General features: G+C 33.9%; 1 protein-coding gene across 1 annotated transcript; it reads left to right on the top strand.

The window, feature by feature from the left end:
• The first annotated feature begins 17,861 nt into the window (after window positions 1–17,861).
• Window positions 17,862–22,166, top strand: LOC133798281 (3beta,22alpha-dihydroxysteroid 3-dehydrogenase). Its single transcript, XM_062236522.1, has 8 exons — window positions 17,862–18,612; window positions 19,066–19,215; window positions 19,352–19,597; window positions 21,124–21,213; window positions 21,298–21,376; window positions 21,480–21,586; window positions 21,673–21,818; window positions 21,918–22,166. The coding sequence occupies exons 1-8, from the start codon at window positions 18,091–18,093 to the stop codon at window positions 22,024–22,026; spliced, it is 1,449 nt and encodes a 482-aa protein (XP_062092506.1). The 5' UTR covers window positions 17,862–18,090; the 3' UTR covers window positions 22,027–22,166.
• The last annotated feature ends 223 nt before the right edge of the window (window positions 22,167–22,389 follow it).

Here is a 22,389-nt window from a genome sequence, read left to right as displayed (position 1 = left end):
ATTTTCTTCTTACACTCCTATTCAAATGAGTGTAATGAGTGCCCCGCAATATAGTTCAGTTGTGTTGGGAATTGTGCCCTTAAAGCATATGTAGTAGACTTTGTTTTAAGAAATAAATAAATAAGTTAAATTTGTTATGCATATATTCTATGGACTATATTATTCTGTGATAATATTAAGTAAATATCAGAAAAATTCCTAAGTTCATATATGTGATATTGACCACGTATTGGTACGGGAGGATTGTGTTTGAAATAAATGAACTTGAATAGTTCGCAGTAAAATAAAGTTATGGAATCTTTAGATTAATTACTGCAAGTACGGTCCACTAGTATTATGAATACATGTGATCTAGATCAGGATTACTAGTGTAGTAGGACACTTTAGTGGATGTACTTTATATATTAGAGAATATATAGAACTGGACTAGATATGTTTATTAATACTTAGTTAAATACCATTTTGATGTATTAATTAAATATATCAACTCATGATCATATACCAATAGATCTTAATCCTGAAGTTACTATGAACTCCTTTTTATGTTATATGAGTTCTTTGATTCACTCGTTAGGGTCTGTCAGAATGATCAGGCTAGAAACTGTTGTTTTGGGAACTCATTAATGTAAATGGCTGGGGACATAGTATACAGATATGGAATCTATAACTTCTCGTAAGAGATTGAATAATGGTTCTCTTCAGGGTTGAATTTTGGGACTGAAAGGTTATTGAGCTTAAATTCATAATTTAGTTATGAATTAACCTTCACTAGTAAAGTCAATGGTACTTAAGGAAACAAAATATAATTAAAAGGGTAAAACGGTAATTTTATTCCCAGTTAATTATGAACCATTATTAGAGGGTTAATTTGTATGTAATAATTATATCAATGGACGCTTTATTATTATAAAGTACTCAGTTAATGAAATATCTATAATTACAAGAGTGTAGTCTCATATTTATAGTGGAGTAATCATGAGATTAATAAATTAAGATTATTTAATTAAAGAGTTTAATTTATATTCTCAAATTTATTGGAGTTTGGAATTATATGTCCATAGGTCCTCACAGTGGCTCTATCAACACTATTAAAGGCAAGAGTTTATATAAAGGGTAAAATGGTGAAAAGACATATTTTAGAAGAAATTTGTTCTTCGGGCCAAATATGCATTAATGTGATAATAGTGATTAATTAATTAATTACAAATTAGTTGTAATTAACAAAATTAATTAATAATTCATTATTATGTAATTTTCAAAATTATATAAATAATTAAATTATAATATTTTTCAAAATTATAATAAAATTAATATTTAATTTTCAAAATTAGTTTTAATTAAAATTTATTTCAATTAATGGGTAGAATTAATTAAATATCTTTATTTGAGTGGGAGATAATAATTTGATAAGTTCAAATTGGATTTGAATTTAAAATATTGATATTTATTCAAATAATTAATTATATTTGATAATTAGTTAAGAAGATAATAAATTCAAATATGAATTAATTATCAGGTTGTTGGATTTTATCTGATAAGGTAGTTTGAATAAATAATTAAATAATTATGAAAAAATCAAATATCCCAAATTATAGGGAGCTACACGATACACACAGTCCCTAGATTGTGTGTGGCGTGAGCTATATAAAAATTAGGGATAGATTTTTCACTTTTATTTAATTAATTAATGGAAAATTCAAAAGTTAGTTTTTTGATATTTTCATTAATAAGATAATTAATTAATTAAAAGATAAATTGTAAATTGGTTACAAATTTATTTTTTAAATTTGAATATTTTCTATTTAAGTTAGACTTATCAGAAAATAAGAATATATTGAATATTCAATACAAAAGTTATTCGCTCTAAGAAAAAGAACGATACTTTTCTATCTCTCCCTGAAAAAGATACAAAACCAATCTCAGGCCTATTCTTTTGATCTCATGTGTTGAGTACATCAAGTTGAATCAGAAATATACCATCTTTTATTCTCTAAGTGCCCACACACTTCTTGAGGTATAAAGAACGTTATCAAAGATCTTGGTGTGAGTACCTAAGAGCAGCTTGGATAGGAAGATCGTTTATTTTAGGAAAAGATAGCAAGGACACTTGATAGGCATCAAGAGGTATGTTCTTTATTCTTTTCTTGTTTATGATTAATGTATGTATATTAATGGATTCGCATATTTAAAAGAAGTTTAAATATGTTACAAAATTTTGTTATACACTGGGCCAACCCACCACCATTCCGCTGCGTATTAGGAAACTCATTCCTAACAATTGGTTCCAGAGCGGTCATTAATCTCTACGTACATTAATTACTGTGTGGGCATAATATACATTCTTATGTTATCATAATATGTGTGAATGGATGGATGTATGTATGTTTAAAGTTTATTCTTTAGGGGTCGTTAATTATATGATGTTTTGGGTTTAGGAATTGTTCTTAAATTTATAGATGAAAAATGTAAGTCATTTTGGGGCATAGGAATCTTTTGTAATTTAACTTTCTGCATTAAATTATTTGAAAAAATTCTGTAAGGCCAAAGCCTCGGGTTCCAAGCCCGAACCCAAGGCTGTCGTACGGCCCTGTGGCCCAAGGCTCCCATGTGAGCGCCCCTGCGCTGCACGCACCCATGTGCTGCCTGCCACGCACACCGCATGCCTCTGTGCCTCTCCAGTCATGCGTGCCCCGCATCTACTAACCTGCGCCCATGCGCCAACCACCTGCAGTCGCATGCCCCAGCCGCGCACCTCCCGCCATGCCTCCTGCCCCATGCCGAGCCTCCTTGTGTCGTCAACCCTAGGGTTTTTAATCCTAGGGTTTGCACATTGTTATCCATTTAAATTGTGGGACTAATTAATTTTATCCCATAAGTAAAAATTGTTTTATTTTGGATTAATTGTTTGAGCCCAAATTCAAAAGTGGGACTAATAACTTATTGGGCATTAAAGCCCAAAGTTAATTATTCTTAAAATTTGTTTTAAGATAATTAAAAGTTATTTTAATTCAAAATTAAATGGATAAATGGCTTAATGGATCAAGACTACTTGTAAAGGCCCAAAGTTGAAGATAGAGATATCTTTAGGTTTTAAAATAGTTTCTTACATTTCTATGTATAATTTTGCAAGTGTTGTAATTTTTCTAGAAATACCCAAGACATCTGGCCCGCATTTATTTATTTAGTATTTACTTATTTATATGTTTGAATGTAATTAAATTGTTTAATATTTTATCATGCATTTTTGACATGCCATACATATTACCCACACAGTATTTAAAATTAGCATGCATCTCATATGAGTATAAACATGTCTTAGGATTGTCCTATGTGATTATATGCTTTTATGTGATGGACCCTATAATAATAAATATAGTTTTAACTAGTTCAAGAGCGGAAATAGATTTTAAAGTAGTTTAATTTATAGTATTTAATAAAATTGTTTTATTAAATAATAAATGATATTCCTAGTAATTATAGCAAATTAAAATTGAATTAATTAGGGCATAGATCTATAATTTTAATTTTGCTTAATTGGATTAGTAATTATTAGAATATCATTTGGTAAAAATAGATCACTTTATTTTTACAAACTAATTAAAAAACAAAGGATGTTTTGAGAAAACACATATTTTAAAATAGTGAGTGGGAGAGAGAGTTATGACAATAAGTCGCATGGTCTCCATTATTAGTTAGCACCGAGGTAACATGGAGAGGGCCTCGTGACACCATTGCTTGTGTCCCCCTAAGGAAGGCTTCCGGCTGTGTTATTATGAAGGAAAACTTTTTTTTCAAGAATAGGATTTAATGATGTATTTCAAGTTTGACTGACCCTAAGGCACACTCTTGAGTTAAATCATTGACCTAAAATAATGGGTTACACTCACAAGATACATTAGGCTTTCGAGCGGACAAGTGTATTCTTGACCAAACAAGCAGTTGTTTATAAGCCAAAAGAGAAATGTTGATTTGAGTTTTCACTTACAAATTTGAGAATTTGTCTCAAAATTAATTTGAAAATAGTCTGACCTAAGGCTGGTCCATTAATGTTCAAATTAATTAATCATGGAATTAGTAATTATTTTTTATGTGTTCTTTAATTGTTGCATTCATGCATCACGTTTACTATTCCAAAAATTATTGATATTTATTACATGCATGAATCCATCTTTGTTTATTTATTTATTTTCAGCAATCATGTCTAGCTCAAATCTTGTATCTTCTTTACTTGCAAATGAAAAGTTGATTGGTGAAAACTACATGAAATGGAAATCAAACTTGAACAATGTATTAATATGTGAGAACCACAAATTTGTCTTGATTGAGGAATGTCCTGAAGTCCCTCCTGCTACTGTTGCCAAAACTGCAAGGGAAAAGTTTGATAATTGGATCTTATCAAAAAACAAAGCAAAGTGTTATATGCTTGCGAGTATGAGCGATGTGCTCAAAAAGAAGTTTGAGAACATTGAGAATGCTTATGGGATCTGGGATACCCTTCAAGATATGTTTGGGTAGTAGTCAGATCAGTGCAGGCATGGGGCCACCAGATCCTACATGACCAAGAAAATGAAGAAAGGAGTTTCTGTCAGAGAACATGTATTAGACACGATCAATATAATGCACGATGTCATTATCCATGGGGAAATCATTGATCAAATGACTCGAGTGAGCATTATACTTGAATCACTTTCTCCAACTTTTAAAGGTTTCACAACAAACTATGTCATTAACAAATTATCATATAACATGACACAACTTTTGAATGAGTTGCAAACTTATGAATCTATTAACAGAGGTTCTGAGAAAGAAGGAGAATCAAATGTTGTTGATTCTAACCCATCCTCTTCAAAGGCTAAAACCAAAAAGAGGAAAAATGGATATGGAAAGGACAAGGAGAAAGAAAAAGACAAGAATTCAAAGAAGCCTAACAAGTCATCCAAAGGCAAAGAGAACAAGAACAACAAAAGCTTCAAAAGAACACCCCTAAAGGGACTTGTTTTCACTGTGGAGTAGATGGTCACTGAAAGAGAAACTGTCCAGAGTATCTCACTGACTTGAAAAAGAAAAAGAAAGGTAAATTTGATTTACTTGTGTTAGAAGCTTGTTTAGTGGAAGACAATTCCTCATCTTGGATAGTAGATTCAAGAGCCACTACAGATTCTTAGTTCGACGGGGAAGCTTGCTGATGGAGAGGTGACTATGAGGGTATGAGGGTAGGCAGTGGTCAGATTCTCTCTGCAGCAGCAGTTGGAACAGCCCATCTGGAATTTGAGAAGAATAAATTTCTTATTTTAGAGAACGTTTTATATATTCCTGGATTTTCCAGAAACTTAATTTCTGTTTCTATATTGCATGAACAAAGTTTTAAAATTTCTTTTAATAATAATTCAATTGTTATTTCAAGATATGGTTTTAAGATATGTTTTGCAAAATCTATTGATGGGCTTTATAAACTGCAAGGTAAAGAGAAATCTGCTTATAATTCTGAATTATTTAAAATAGCTAATCCTAGATCTGTTAAACGACAAAAGACTGATTTTGATAGTGAAACATATCTGTGGCACTTGAGATTGGGAAATATTGGTCTAGATAGAATTAATAGGCTTGTAAAGGATGGTCATTTAAGAGAGCTATCTATTGGATCTCTCTGTTTGTGAATCCTGACTAGAAGGAAAGATGACCAAGAGACCTTTCTCTGCTAAGGGTTCAAGAGCTACAGAACCACTTCAGCTGGTACATACGGATGTTTGTGGCCCACTTAATGTACAAGCAAGAGGAGGTTATGAATAATTTGTCACTTTTGTTGATGACTATTCAAGATATGGTTACCTATACTTAATGCAAAAAAAATCTGAAACTTTTGGAAAATTCAAAGAATTTCAAGCAGAGGTTGAAAAGAAATTAAGTAAATTACTGAAAGTTCTTCGATTTGATTGAGACATTACATCCACTCCCAAAACACGATACATAGATATTATCCCCTCCCCTCATTAAAGATCATATATATTATAATAAATAAAAAAACTTACATATCTTATATTTCCAACACACTCTCTCCACTCTCTCCACATTCCACTTCATGGCTATTAAAAAAAAATTACAATTCTCTCTCAACGTTTTTATAAATATATTCCTATATATATCTTTAATTATTATTATTAAACTTTTGATTTTCAGATCCCCCACCCTTTCTCTTTCATTTTTTCTCTCTTGACTCTCTTCTCTAACCCTAGTCGCACCTATCTCATTCCTTCTCTTTCTCTTTAATTTGGATCACCCATATCCCCCTCCCATATCTCACTCTATCAAACAGAGCTCTATCTCACTCTCTCCTTTGTTCTTGTAAGTCGGCGGCGATGGGCTCGCAGCGGTGGAGGGGCGTGACTTCTGAGATTTCTTTGTGTCTTTACTCAAATTCTCTTTGTTCTCTTTACGTTTCTCTTTTCTATATATGTTTTCCTCTTATTATTATTGTCTTATCATCTTCTTAATGTTCTTGCAGGTGGCGCATATTAAGGATGAGTGTAGCAGCGACGAGGTGAGATGAGGCGAAGCGGGCTAAGTGTGATGGCAAGGTGGATCAGGCTGAGTGCAACAGCAAGGTGGATATGCTCTGCCTCAAATCCTGACGCCACATACTTTTGTGTATGGTGGGGAGTCGGAGCTATGTTCACCTCCTCCTCAGTCAGGAAGTTTTCGCCGCGTGCTGGTCTCTCCGCCACCGGAGCAACTTCTCTCATCACCATGGCCTATGTTTGTGCCTAGATCGGTGCACGTCTCTCCTCAAATTGTCTACCTCCTTCTTGAGCCATCACAAGTAACTCCCCATCGAATGCGTAGAAACCTTATTGGTGTAGCTCGTGGAGCTCCTCGGACATCTATAACAAAAACCAAGCAGTTAGCGCTTTGACCCAAGGAAAATGGTCAAAACACGATAATACCCTAAGACAATTGCTCGGAGACTAAGAAAATGAAGTTTTGTAATTGAGGAGTGTCCCCAGAACCCAAAATAATGGTCGCTGAACCACACCACGGAAGCTCTAGAACATCACCAGAATTTGGGAATTCCCCATAAACCGGTGGGATGCCAAAGGCGCGTAAAAGTGCCAAAACGCAAATACAACAACTTATAGTTGGTTTCGGCACCAACAAGGAACCAAAATAAGGATTAAAAGAGGTAATCTAACATCTAAACCCTAGTCGTATCACTAGCCCCGAATAAAACCCAGAAAATCCTATAATGCACAAGAACATACAAACAAAGAAAAGTGAAAGGATTACTTACTCGAGATAAAGCGCCTGTAGGTGCTAAGCCTTATGCTAATGTGGAAATACTGTGTCCGGTTAACCCAAAAATATTTTTTCCTCCTCCAACGTTCCAGGATGTACAAACGGAAAATTGATGAGAGCAACAAGAGAGTTCTTGGTGAAATGTAGTTTTTTAGAACTTTGGAACTGGGAAAGTTTAGAATGCAAAAGTGAAACGTGAAGGGAGACAAATTTTGAATATATACCAGTGTGCATGGACAGGAACAATTCCATCCCAACAATTGATCACCTAGGGAGTACGTACTCGAGTGTGATCCAACGATTACACTTTTTAAGGCATGGCATGATAAAAAAGTGAAAAGGACATCTCGGGTACAGAATAGACGTCTCGAGTACGGAATAGACATCTTGGGCACAGAAAAGACCCCTCATTAAATTGCATCGATTTGTGGACCCAACAAGAGGGAGTCGACACGTGGCGTCACCATTTTAGAGGTGCCAAGCCCCGAGGATGCCCAACCGTCTCAACCCGAGTACCTCTCTCACAATTACTCTGCCTGAATAAAGTCTCCACTGTTCCGAGGGCAAGTGAAGACTTGGGGGCAAATGTTGTCCGTGTTTTCAACAAGTGACATGTGGCACACATTCAAGAGTAATCAAGTCTTCATGGAAGATGATTAAGTCCCCTAGAGCTTTCTTCGAGCTCCACAGGAGGCAAGCCTTGCCTTGAATCACAGTTCACCACCATCAGAGAAGTATGTCCTCATGAAAATGTTGACTGCGTCCCAGATATTGTTTAAGCCTTAGTGCAACATAGTCTTATATTTAAGTCTTTCAGGTCTGTGAGATCCATCCTCCAGACGTAGAACAAAGCTGCCAGGTGTAAAGCACATTGATTCTGGACCACAAGTATCCATCTGATACTTACTGTTACACTGATCATGGTGTCGATCTCGCACAAGCGACAAGCAGGATGTAATGCCCCGAAATCTCCGATGTGTTTAACGACGTGAATAGTAGGCCGGGAGGGCCATACTTGCTTAATTGTGTTATTAATTGATAAAATGCATGTATATGTTGATTATATTATGATATGATGTGAAATGCATGCATGTGAGTCCATATTTTTAATTACAGGGGTGTGACGGTAATTTGGCCCGTTGAGGGTAAATTGTTTAATTGGATGCATGTTGGTGATATATTGTTAAGGCCACATTATAATGTGGATTTGTTCGAGCTATTCGACATGAGACGATCTTTAAGTATTTAAGTAGCGGTTTAGTCATAACGGGAATAAGTACGAGGCTCGGGGTGAGTCTCAGGATGTTTTAATGATTAGAACGTTGCCGGGAGTAAAAGGGTAACGGGATATGAATTATTGGTGTTTGGCAATTTTGAGAATAGCGAGAATTGGAGAGCGTTAATTATGATTGACGAAATAGGTGAAAGATGACGATTTTACCCTTGGGGGGACATTAGAAGCTTTAAATGACCTAGGGGTATTAAGGTCATTTTGCGTGGGTTATATATGTTTCAAGTGGCTGTAGAAGGATGTAGAACAAAAACAGAGCAGCTTCTTCACCTTCCCGTACATCCATTTCTCTCTATCTTTCTTTGAGGTTTTTGGTCCCAAGTTGAGGTAGCAAGCTAGGAAATCAAAGCTTGGAGGTTGTGGACTTAGCTCATCATCTTAAGAGGATTCAAAACCAGTTGGAGGTAAGGAATTGTCTTTGAATTTCAGGTGTTACTCTGTTTTTCTTTTATAGTTTTCAGCTCTAGATTTTGATGTGGAAAGTTGGAATCAAGGGGAGATTTTGTGAATGGTTGATTGGGTTTTGGTGAGGAGGAGACGTAGGTGAGGTTTAGGGGTTGAATTGGATGATTTGGTAAGGTTTGGGATGTGTTTGGAAGGTTGGTTTCAAGAGGAATCGCAAGAATGGAGTTTCAGTGCAGCTGCTAGTCTGAAGCTGGCGCCCCAGCGCCAGCCCTAGCGCCCCAGCGCTATTCAGGGTAGAGAGCAGCCCTCTCTGTTTCTGGGACAGCGCCCCAGCGCTGGTGGGTGGCGCCTAGGCGCTAGGCCAGTTTCAGGAGATGTTGATTTTAGGGTTCGGGATGGTTTTTAAGGCTCAGGGGTTGGTTCCTTTGGCCTTTTTGAGTAGTTTTAGAGTCCCGAGAGTGAGGGATTGATCCCGGGAGTGTGTTTTAGATTGTGAACCATTCATTGATTTATTTTATTAATGGTTTCTAATTGGTTATGATTAGGTAACCGTTAAGGAGTCTAAAGGTTGATCGTTCTCAGGGGTTGTTCTTTTAATCATTTTAGCTCGAACCAGAGGTAAGAAAACTGCACCCCAAGTGTGACATGCATGGATATTCATGAGGCATGTTGGTTGTGTAAATATGGACTTGGATTGAATATAGAATGTTTAGCATATGTTGCTCACTTGTGCATGGTACTGACTCTTTAGTCAGATTTGGCAAAGGTGCTAGTATCAACTGTGAAGCTGTGACTTATTAGTCTCAGGTTCGGCGGTGGTATTGGGCACTGGTCACATTGCACTGACTCATTAGTCAGGACGGCCTTAACGTGTAACGCAAGCCAACAAAGATTGGATCTAATCAACTATCAGCATTGAATGGCTCAAAGAGCACTAATGCCAGACCGACCCCGAGGGTCGATGAATGAAATAAGCGCTTGGAGGCTAGTGGCTTACCTAGCAGCCACTCTCCCACTTGAAACAGTGACATGCTGGTCAGTCACTCAGTATGGTTTACCAGAACCTGTTGAAGGCTAGTGGCTTACCTAGCAGCCACTCTTCCATTTGAGTTAGTGACTTGCTTGTCAGTCACTCAGTATGGTTTATCAGGACCTCATGAGTTGTGTACTCTTTTGTTTGAAAGCTTTATGCTCAGTGTGATTATAATGATAATCATTTGATAATGTTATTGAAAAGTGTTATGTTTTCTTGCTGGGCTTTGGCTCATGGGTGCTATGTGGTGCAGGTAAAGGAAAAGAAAAGCTCACCTAGCCTTGAGTGGAGAGCTGATGTGGTGATGTGTACATATGCGGCCGCTTGACCACCACGGCCAATGAGTTCTCAGAGGAACTAGGGGGCTTACCCTATTTTTGCCGCTTAGGTCGGCGGGATTGTAAATTTTAAACAGTAGTGACCATTTTGTACTTAGAACAACTTGTAAACGTTTTGTTTAGCTCTGCAGAGCAGTTTGTAGTGAAAATCTCCATTTCCTTTTTACTGGTTTCATACCTTAACCTATTAATTACACTTAGAGCACGTTTTTTACCAAAGGACTCGAGTAACGAGTCAAATTTCTGGTCCACCATTCACCGTAACTGTTCTGGGGTAACCAGGGCGTTACACAGGATGTCTCACGACGTCACTTGACATGGAAAAATGTGTTGCTACCATCCTGACACTGTCAGGAGCGTGTTGCCCAAAAAATTAGTGGGCTAGTACCTCATATTGGGCCCACTGAGATACACAGGGGCCCACCAACACATTAACTAAAGTGATTTACCATTTATTATACATTTAAGTCCTCATTAAGGAAGGATAATTGCAATTAGCCCTCATTATGGAACTAATTGCCCTAGGCCATATATAAATAGGGCAGGGGCACACTTTGTAAGGGATCCCAAATTTTATCTTCTTGTAATCAGAGCATTGCCAAAACGCTGCCCAAAAACCTCTATATAGAAACTTGACATTTGCAAGGTTTTATCATCCTAAATACTGTTATATTATTTTATAATATAATGTAATATTATATTATATTATAATGTAATGTTTTAGATTAAATAAATGTGACAAAGAGTGTCACATATTGTAACATATAATAGAGAGTTACAATATTTAGATATATGAGATATATCCAAATAATGTAACATATTTGGTGTTACAAATTTGTAACTTCCAAATATTATCCTTTATTGTGTAAATTTGGTGTTACACAATATTGAGATGAATTTCATAAAGCCATATGTGAAATGGCTGTTAGAGATATGATTTTAACCTCAATAATGTGTTTTGGGAGGGTTTAAAACCGTTTAGAAAAACAGCACAAAAATGTGTGCTGAAAATGGTCAGTGGCTGCGACCGCAGGAAGTTGGTGGCCGCGGCCTGTGGGACAAAAAGCAGTGGTTGCGGCCACTGATGTCCCTGACCGCGGCCACAGGTGCATTTCAGGCCATTTTTTCAGTTTTTTCAATCTTTGTTGTACGGCTCAAAAACCTCAAATAACTCCAAAATCTCATTTTTAATTACATATTAATCTAATTAAACATTGGTAATAGCCATGGGGTTGGTGGAATTTGAAATTCAAATGGTGTCTCTAAATTTTATAAATAGGTGCCTATAGCTCACTTGAAAGACACAACATTTCTATCAATTAGAACACTTGGTTAGAAACACCTTGAGGCTTGATAATTCCATAAAGCATTTCCTATAATATGTGAGAGATCCCTTAGTGCTTGAGTTAGGGGAAATAAGATTTTGGACAAATGTTTCAAACCTTGTTCAAGTTGGTGATCCCCGACATTCTTCACTTTGGTAGTGTGAGTGAGAGTTATTTCTATTTAGTTTGTTTGTTCTTTCTTTCTATTCTATTTGTCTTCATCTTCTTATTCTTCTCTTTTGTTTATTTGTATTTCTTGTGTTTGAGTTGTAATCTTTTTTTTTTTTTATTTCAAAACACTTTTACTTTACTTGTAATATTTTGCTTTGAGTTGTATTTTTCACTATTCTATTCTTAAACTCTTCTTCTTGTTCTTTAGTTTATTTGTATTTTCAGCTATAGAGTTGTAACCTTATTCAATCAATCAATATTTATTTGTAATATTATTGCATAGAGTTGTATTATCTTACCATTTCCATTGAGGCAATACATATTTTTCTAATAAATACAAGTGACTCATGGACTAGAGTTAATTCATAATCTGAACCATGTAAAATTCTGTGTCTCAACTTTCATTTCTTTAAACTTTGTTTCAATTAATTATTAGCAAAATAGCTAGTCAACAACTTGAATCTAAATATAAATATATAACGAATTTGTTTAATATATATGTATATGTAGGCTTTTGGATTTTTTTCATTTTTTTTGTTGTTGTAAAAAATGGACCCATCTCGCTATAAATTTATATATATGTGCATGCAAACTTTATTTAATGTAATTAGATTAATATATAATGTATTTTGAGCTTAATTTAACATAATTAGGTTTCTAATAATAAATAATCGTCCGAGCAATCTAACATTTGATCCAATAGTTGTGGGGGTGAACATGATTCATCCCCTCTTGAACCGTTCCGATAGAATAATCGCTTACACCTTTATTGGTATAGCGTATGCTATACTACTACTTGTATTATTGCCTCCATCTCTATCTTTTTGGAAGGCTTTTCCACGAGGACCAATCAATGGAGACATGTAAAGAAAACATCAAAAGATTGCAGAATGGCTAAATTTTCTTCAAATTTGGCTTAACATTGAACATGTTGTCCATCAAAGTCAGATGACAAGATAGGGCCTAGAAGTCCTAAATTTGAGACGAAAGATCCATGATCTCCTCATCCAAAGTCGTTGGGATAAAATCTATCTTGTATATAAATATAAATATATATATTTATATAGAATTCTTTTTATTGCTTATTATTTATGGATTAACATATATCATTAAACAAATTTTTGATGAGGAATGATTATAATGATTATGAAAATAAATAAATAAAATATAAAGAATCAATAATTTTGAATTTTTTGGATTAATTAGACAATAAATATTAATTGGAAAGATAATGGTCACACTAATTAATCACATTAATTCCAAAATAATGTTTTCTTCTCATGGAATGAATAAAAGGAATCAATCAAGAAATATTTTTAGAAATATTAATTAACAATTATAATTATGAATCATTGATCTTAATTCAATAATTAATATTAAAGTAACTATTTATGGATAGTAACCATTAAAAATGTTTTCATATTTATATACAGTCACAGAGCTACTCACAAGACTATAGTAGCAGCTACCCACTTATATTTTTTTTATGTGCCTCCACTAATATATTTTTTTTTACTTAATCTTCCTCCACTCTATTAAATCTTTCGCTCCATCCATATATATAAATACATATATATTTATTTAATTTAAGATGTTGTGTAACTCATATATAATTATTCGAAAATTTTACCGTAGGGGTGTCAATTTAGCTTCTACCAGTAGGAGCGTCTCTATTTTTGCCACGTAGAGAAATTATAACCCAATTTTTTTATATGACGGTGTGTATTGTAATTATAGCATGTATCCCACAAATTTAGAATGGTTTACGATGCCCAAAACAGGATTCAAATAGTAGATTGCACACGTGTTTTTTTATCAACATGTGCAATTAACAATTTTGAACTTTAGTTTTTAGCATTGTAAATTATTCAGAATTTCTTGAGAACTGGTGGGATGCCTGCTACAACTACAATATGCATCGTCATATAAAAAAATTAAGTTATAATTTCTCTACATGCCAAGAACAGAGACACCCCTGCCAATAATATCTAAATTGACACCCTTATTGTAGAATTTCCCAGTAATTATATGTGACAAAATTTAGTCCACTGTTAAAACATAGTGTTGGCTTTTAAATTAGGTACAAGCCGCTTGAGCCTATGTCACAATCAATAGGGGTTTGGAAGATTAATTTCTTAGTATATTTAGCTTAGATTTGATTTGAACATGATGATCAAATAATATGATTATTATTGTTTGTTATATTCTGTTTAGTGATAAGAAGACACTAGAGTCTAGCTAACCCGAACTTATTAAGACCAATTGTATTCAATCTCTTCGTAAGAATATTATTAATAGTAGTCTAGCTCCAAATACTAGGCGTAGTACTACTATGCCAGTGATAAAATTTTGTTTTTTTGTCAAAATAAATATATTTTAAAGAACAGTAGGACTACTCGTGATAGGCATGATTTTTTGTTTGCTTCTTCTTTTTCTTCCTTCATAGTCAAAATTTTGAGAACACCATCAAGAAATAATATTAAAAAGATAATATCCATATATAAATTAGATTCTGATAGTGTATTTATGCCCTTTAACGAAGTTTGCATTGGATTGGCATATATATATTTGAAACAGTCACATTTTCGAATTAAGCAAAAGTCAATATACTCGATAGCTACTTGTGGGTTTTGTTCAAAGGAAAAATCATTAATAATAGGTTATATAATTATTTTATATTTTATATTTTATTGAAATATATAATTGATACGTTATATTTTTAATAATATTTATTTGATATTTTTTAATTTAAAATTGTACTTTATACTTAAATTTAAATTATAAAATTTTATCAATATAATCAAACTAATTTAAATTAAATACATTTAAGTAATTAAATTTAAATTTAAAATTCATATATAATTGAGAATTGCTTGATATGCATGCATCAAAGATCAATATGTACACAAATGAATATTTACCCTTATTAATAATCATAGTGAAAAGGAGTCAATATGCATGCATCAAATATTAATTCAGTGTGCGAATAAAAATCTTTTGATCGCCATATGATCTGTCCGATCGATTATTTAACTGTTTTCTTTTTTAGGATATATCAACATGTGTCAAAAGTACTACCCTTAAGAGACTACTATATAATAGACTATAAAAGGTAATTAAAGCATTAACATTGGGGATGGGGATCTGATTCCCATAGTCCCAACATGGCAGTGCTCTAAATCATCGTAATCCACCTTTTAATTAAACTTATAACAAAATCTAAAATTATTTTGTCGAGATCTCGAAATTTACGGGGTTTTGATCTTGTCTCAGAGCCACTAACCTGTCTATATATATACCTATATAGGAAACTAGCTTTTTGAGTGAACCAACAATGTCATTAAGGTTAATTATTCTCTCCACTATATCCCTAAAGGATATGTTTGAAGGAAAGAATTTGAATTAACATCAGCGTTAATTAATTGAGTAGATTTATAAATTTCAATGTTTCATGGGATCTCTAAATATAAGTTTTTTATTAATAATAATAATAAGAGTGTAAAAAAGTAAGTGAGCAGGCATCACCAAACGATTTGATGAGGTTATTCCCTCATCAAAAGCTTCGTATACCAAAATATGTGAAAACCCCTTATGTGGGTACTTCTTAGGGATCATTATTTTTATGGGGTTGTCTAGTGGGTGGAGAGCTATGGGGGACCATGTGATAGAACATGCTATGATAACCTCATATTTTAATTTTCCAACCTTTATAATTGCATCATACTCTTTATTATTTATCTACACACGTGGCCGGTTTTTTATGCTGTTTAATGAAATATTCATCTTTTATAGAAGTTTCATTTGTGGGTACTCACTCCGTCTTGTTTGGCACTTGGCAAAGAGGGTACTTCCAATTTAAACCTACTTTCTTTGTTCTAATGATAAATTGGCCTTAATAATGACAATGAAAAGGAAGAAGAGTAGCAATTTTCAGCCAAACCCCGGGCCAAAAGACAATAATATTAGTGTGTGTATGTATATACATACATATTAAGCCAAAGGCAGTGTCACATAATTAACCTAGGCCTGCATATAATTCGAGTAGTGTAGTACTCTAATAGAAACATGTGCAACTTCCTTTCAAATGAATGACATTATAATGCATCTCTATATGTTTCTTTATGTATATCGTATATAATTATAATGGTGCACATTTTTTATGTACTACTACATTGAATCGTACATTTTAACACGTGTATAAGTTATGATCTAGAATTTTTATACGATAGTGTTTATTATAGTCACAGCGAACATCCAGCAATTTTCAAGAAAATTTGAATTATTTAGAATGTTGAAATAGAGTTCCAAACTTAGTATCATTACATGCACAAGTATTATTTTAAACCATATTTTCAGCATTTTAAATTATACAAATTTTCTTAAAAATTTATAAGAGATTTGCTGTGACTATAATGAACACTATTATGTAAAATATAATGAACACTATTATGTAAAAAATTATGCATCGTAGTCGTACCTATGTATAAAATCTCTCCCAAAATATGTAGTAAATCTATAACACAAATATTGGAAATGAAAAAGTAGATGCATTATTTAGTGCAGTAATAATCTTTTTTTGTGCTAAGTTGGTAAAATTTTGTGGTTGTGTGTAATAGAATGAATCAATATATAATGGTATATGTATATTTATATAATAGAGTAAAAGACATATGCTAGCTTGTCATTCTACCAATTGTGTGGGCCAGCAATACACATGGGTCCATTTTAATTTATTCCACTAATTAATAAGGTCTTTCACATGCGTTCTTCCAACTGAAGAAAAAGAAAGAATATTAACGAAGAAGAAGAAGAGGCAAAGTGTAAAAGAAAGTGGAACTAATACATGCTTTCCCTATTTATTATCTTTTTTGGTGAATTGCCACATATGCATGGAAATTGTGATCGATCGAATGAGGTCCACATAAAGGATTTTTCTTCGATTCAAGATTGTTTACTACAAGTTCTATTATAGTCCAATAAACCCACCATCATTACCCTACGTTCAATGTGATCTCACGGTCTATTTTTTATAGGGCCAATTGATTAGTACAGGGTTATCTTTTAATATATCATAATTTTCATTAATTGAAGTATAACCAAACAATAGATTACGATTAAGTTCTTAGAAAAAGAACAAATCCAACTTAGGCTTTTAAATCATTAATTAACGAACATGATTCTTTTCCCAACACATATTGAGTAGCAGTTAAGATAAATTAATAAACATGATTACAAAGAAAATAATTGTAGAAAGAAACATTTATATTGCTTCAACAAGACAACATGAAAAAAAAATTAAGTTTGGATATGTATATAAAAAATATATATGTAAATATATAACCTAAAAAATCCATAAAAACAAGAGATTAGTTATAACGTATAGTCATTTGAAAAGTATAATATATCCTTCCATTCCTATTTTTTATATAAAAAAATAAAATACAAACAAATAGCATAAAAAAGTGATATATTTTATCTCCCTAACAATAACATGTACCAAACAATATAATTAATATAAACATTACTTTCATTCTGTTTTTAATTATTTCATTCTAAACCATTCTTATTTTATTCCTCCCGCTAGTGAATCCTGACAAGTCTATATATCAAGTTTATTCAGTAATTACCTTTTATATATAAATATATATATAAAAAAAATGCATTAGTTTAACTTCCTACCATATATATATGCTCAAAAAATCTGCGTTAATATACATATATATAATCTGTATTACATCAACTCCATGTGGGACCACAATCCAAAGGCCAAAACCAAGCCATGTTGACTCACCCAGATTTATATGTTGTGCCCTTTTCACACTAACTATTGGAAACACTTAATATCACTTTTTTTTTCTTTAAAAAAAATTAAAGTATATTTATCTGAGACAGAAAAAGAATTAAAGTTATTTAAAAATAGTAGAAAATAAAAAAAGTTGTCAGATACAAAAAAATCCGACATCATTTTCTTTCCCCACAAAACCCAAAATTTTCTTCTCTTACCTTATTCAGATTCTGAGTAGATAGTAGATACCCCTCGTGTGCTTTCCTACATCCTCCATTAATGCCTTCTTGAAAAACTCCAAAAACCCACCTTTCTTTCTCTTTCCTAATAAACATCATTTATATACACTCACACACACACATATATATATACGCATACCACCACCACGTATTCAAATAGATAGATTATACACAAAACCAATGTACAAATAAGACAGAAAGAAAGAAACCAACATGGAATCCCCTGTTTTTCTCCTCCTCTGTTTATCAATCTCTACCGCCGTTTTCTTCCTTCTGTTCCTCCGGTCCTCCAGGCACCGCCGGCTCCGGTTGCCGCCAGGGAACCTGGGCTTACCCTTAATCGGAGAAACCCTTCAGCTGATCTCGGCCTATAAGACCGAGAACCCGGAGCCCTTTATCGATGAGCGGGTCAAAAAGTTCGGGTCGATATTCACGACTCATGTGTTTGGCGAGCCGACGGTTTTTTCGGCGGAACCGGAGACGAACCGGTTCATTTTGCAGAACGAAGGGAAGCTGTTCGAGTGTAGCTACCCGAGTTCCATATCTAACTTGCTTGGGAAACACTCTCTGCTTTTGATGAAAGGGAGTCTCCATAAACGAATGCATTCTCTCACTATGAGCTTCGCAAACTCTTCGATCATCAGAGACCATCTTTTGGACGATATAGACCGCTTGATCCGCCTAAATATGGATTCCTGGACCGGCCGTATCTTTCTCATGGAGGAAGCCAAGAAGGTAATTCTCTATATATTTATTTTTTGTTTCAAATAAAAAATTATACATATTTATTTAAATATAGTGATCATAAATTCCGATTGACTCGGTTTAGAATCGTTCGAGTTGAGTTATTGTAATTAGTTAATATGATGAATTTTATCTTTTAAGAAAATTGGTAGTGAGTCAGACTCCACGGCGCCGAGTGGGTGGTATGTATGTACACAACACATGCATAAGCTAGCAAGTTACGGCATTAATATTATACATAGTTTATAAAAGTATACGACTGCAATCATTCTCATTGAGAGATTGTCTTACAATATTATACCTTTTTCTTTTTCTTTTTCTTTTTTTTTTAAAAAAAAAATCTATTTATTTAATGGAGTTTGAGATCAATTATATTATTGTATAAGGTTTGGTGTTCAGTATATAATATTATTTTTTTTCTCTTTTGTTGGGTTATTTGTGAAGATAACATTTGAGCTAGCGGTGAAGCAACTAATGAGCTTTGATCCAGGGGAGTGGACTGAGAGTCTAAGAAAAGAGTATCTTCTGCTAATAGAAGGCTTTTTTACCATACCTTTTCCACTTTTCTCTACCACCTATCGCCGTGCCATTAAAGTAAGTTTCCTTTTTCTTTCTTCATTTCTTTTCTTTTTTTTTTTTAGCTATATACAAATGCATGTGTACTTGTACTTGATCGATTCATGAGAAAGTCACACACATATATATTAAAGAAATTTGTATGTGTATATAGGCTAGGAGTAAGGTGGCAGAGGCATTGAGCTTGATAGTGAGGGAAAGGAGGAAAGAGAGTGAAGATGGGGTGGTAAAGAAAGACATGTTAGGAGCTCTCTTGGGCGGAGACGATGGCTTCTCCGACGAAGAGATTGTTGATTTCTTGCTAGCTTTGCTTGTGGCTGGCTATGAAACTACTTCGACTATTATGACTCTTGCTGTTAAATTCCTCACTGAGACACCTCTCGCTTTGGCTCAACTCAAGGTTCCTTTTTTCTCATTTTCTTCTTTAATTAAAAAATGACATTTTGTTTTAATGATGAAAACTAATCGCAAAATTAAAATAGAATGATAATGACTTTTCCTAGTGGACCTAATTTTGAGAACCCCACCATCATGTTAGCCTCCTTAGCTACCTCATTTTCGTTATCTAAATCCCTTAAAAGTCTTTCTAATCGGTAACGATTGTTGTGTGACGAATATATATATCATGTGATGAAAGAAACCCAAGGAAGAAAAGAAAATTTTGCTCTTATTATTACTTGTTGTTCCACGTTCGTGCACATGCTGCACTTTATTAAATTTTTTTTCTTTCCTTTTACGTTTTAATTGCTTCAATTTTTTTCAATGATCAAATGATGTCATTATGTGGTCACACGCAAGGTTTACAAGTATAACATTGAATTGCTTTTTTGTTCATCTTTTTCCAGACATTGAAATAAAAAGTCACTAGTACTCTAGCAAGCACAACTGCATAATTTCTTACCACCTTATGAGATAAATGTCAAAATGTTGATTTTTATGTGAAATAAAGAAATGATGACTATCCACATGAATCAATGATTGTAATATGTTATATATTATTAAAATTGGAGACATTTTAATTATTTTAAATTGTTAGATAGGCATAGGCATCCCCTAGGAACATAAGTAGGATATTAATTAAATAACAACACTAGCAATAAATAGTACCTAGAATTCTGTGACACAGCCTTACAGGCTACGAATGTTTATTGTGTTGGGAAGTGTAAGTGTGCACAGTTTATTGTGTTTTATGGTTTGTGTTGGAAAGTGTAAGGAAGATCGAGGTGGTGGTGGTAGTGGTGATGGTCAAAAGTAGAGAGCCTAAAAAAGTCAAAGAAGAGTGGAAAAGTTTTTACACCGACGGGACAGTATGATGCCTATATTTTCCTTCTTTCGAAACTGCACGCCTTCCTTAAAGCTGTTCTTTCTGTAGCCCTCTCTATACTTTGATGTGTCAGATTATTCTGACCTCTTTGACTGGCTATGACTAAAACACCCTTCTGAGTCACGTGCTTTCTTGTTCTGGGAGGGGGTATTTTTGTCCATTTATCTATAATTTTCGTAGAGATCCAACGGCTGGGATTTGGCGTGCTTTCTTGATTACTACCGCCGGTGTGAGGTCGGTTGGGTTTTTTAATGTGGTGTGAAGTGAAAGTGGGAGCGGGAGCGGGACCACTGGTGGTACATGGATCAAAAGAGAATCACATGGATAGGGTCCACTTAATGGGCCCAAATTACTGCTTTGAATATGGACCTAAAAGGCCCATCCAAGTTGTTTTTCTCAGGAACCTCCTTTTAGGTTTTGAAACTTGAAAGTAGTAATTATATATAATCAATCACTCACTAGCTTCACCTTATAAACATACTTCATATTGTGTGAAATTTCACTGTCCAAAAGCATGTATTACTATACAAAAAAATGTATATTTACATAATGCTGGTGACAAAGCAAAATTAATTTATTGTTGTTTGCGGTAAAAATGACAGGAAGAGCATGACCAAATTCGAGCTAAAAAGAACAAGCCTTCAAAGGCACTGGAGTGGAGTGATTACAAGTCAATGCCATTCACTCAGTGTGTAAGTCCTTGACTTGAGAGTCTATACTTTCTCATCAATTTTCTTAACATCATTTTCCTTAATACATTTATGCACATGATGTAGGTTGTTAATGAGACTTTGCGTCTGGCAAACATAATTAGTGGAGTATTCAGGCGAGCCATGACGGATGTCAATATCAAAGGTAAACAAAAGTCAATGGTTAATTATGCTTAAAGATTGCATTATATTTTCATACAAACATAGGCTTATGCAACAAAAAAATATATGATATGGGATCAAAACAGGTTACACAATCCCAAAAGGATGGAAAGTTTTCGCATCGTTTCGAGCTGTACATCTAGATCAAAAACACTTCAAGGACGCTCGCTCTTTCAATCCATGGAGATGGCAGGTAGTTATTTATTTTTACTATAGTTATTTTCTCAAATTTGTTTTGCTTCTATATATTTGCTGATTTTGCTTGTTGAATTTTGACAGAACAACTCAGGAGGAACAACCACAACAACAACAAGTTCCATGAATGTGTTCACCCCGTTTGGAGGAGGGCCAAGGCTTTGTCCCGGTTATGAACTTGCTAGAGTAGAACTCTCTGTTTTTCTTCATCATTTAACCACCAGTTTCAGGTATCATCCCAAAATTTTAATGCATAACAAAACAATCTAAGTGCTAATTATATGTTATTATTATGAAAGAAACTAAATATATGAATTTGAATTTGACAGTTGGGTTCCAGCTGAAGAAGATAAGTTGGTGTTCTTTCCAACTACTAGGACTCAGAAAAGGTACCCTATCATTGTGAAGCCTAGGAATCTCGACTGCCCACCCATGTAAAGAGTAAGATCCAAACCAGAAAAAAACAAGATAAGATATGGGCTTCAGGGAATGTAGCTAGCTATAGGTCGGCTATGCAATCTTGTTTGATCTTTGTGATCTAAGGAAATAAAGCTAATATCTTTTTCTTTTTTCTTCTATATTATATGTAAATCAATTAATTTTGTTCAATTGGTCTTGAGCTTCTTTAGGAGGGTGAAGTGGGAATCTTATTATTTGGTCCAAAATGGAGAGTTCATTATTGCCCTCATGATTATCTCCATAAAGGGTTTATTATTATGATATTATCCCTTTTGTACGTCCACACATGTTTTTACTTAAGCATGGAACAAGAACCAACGATAATATTCCTCATGACCTCTC

The sequence above is a fragment of the Humulus lupulus genome, chromosome 8 (assembly GCF_963169125.1).
Source record: "Humulus lupulus chromosome 8, drHumLupu1.1, whole genome shotgun sequence".
Taxonomy (NCBI): Eukaryota; Viridiplantae; Streptophyta; class Magnoliopsida; order Rosales; family Cannabaceae; genus Humulus; species Humulus lupulus.
The sequence above is the reverse complement of the archived record's forward strand: the minus strand, read 5'-3'. Positions and strand labels throughout refer to the sequence as shown.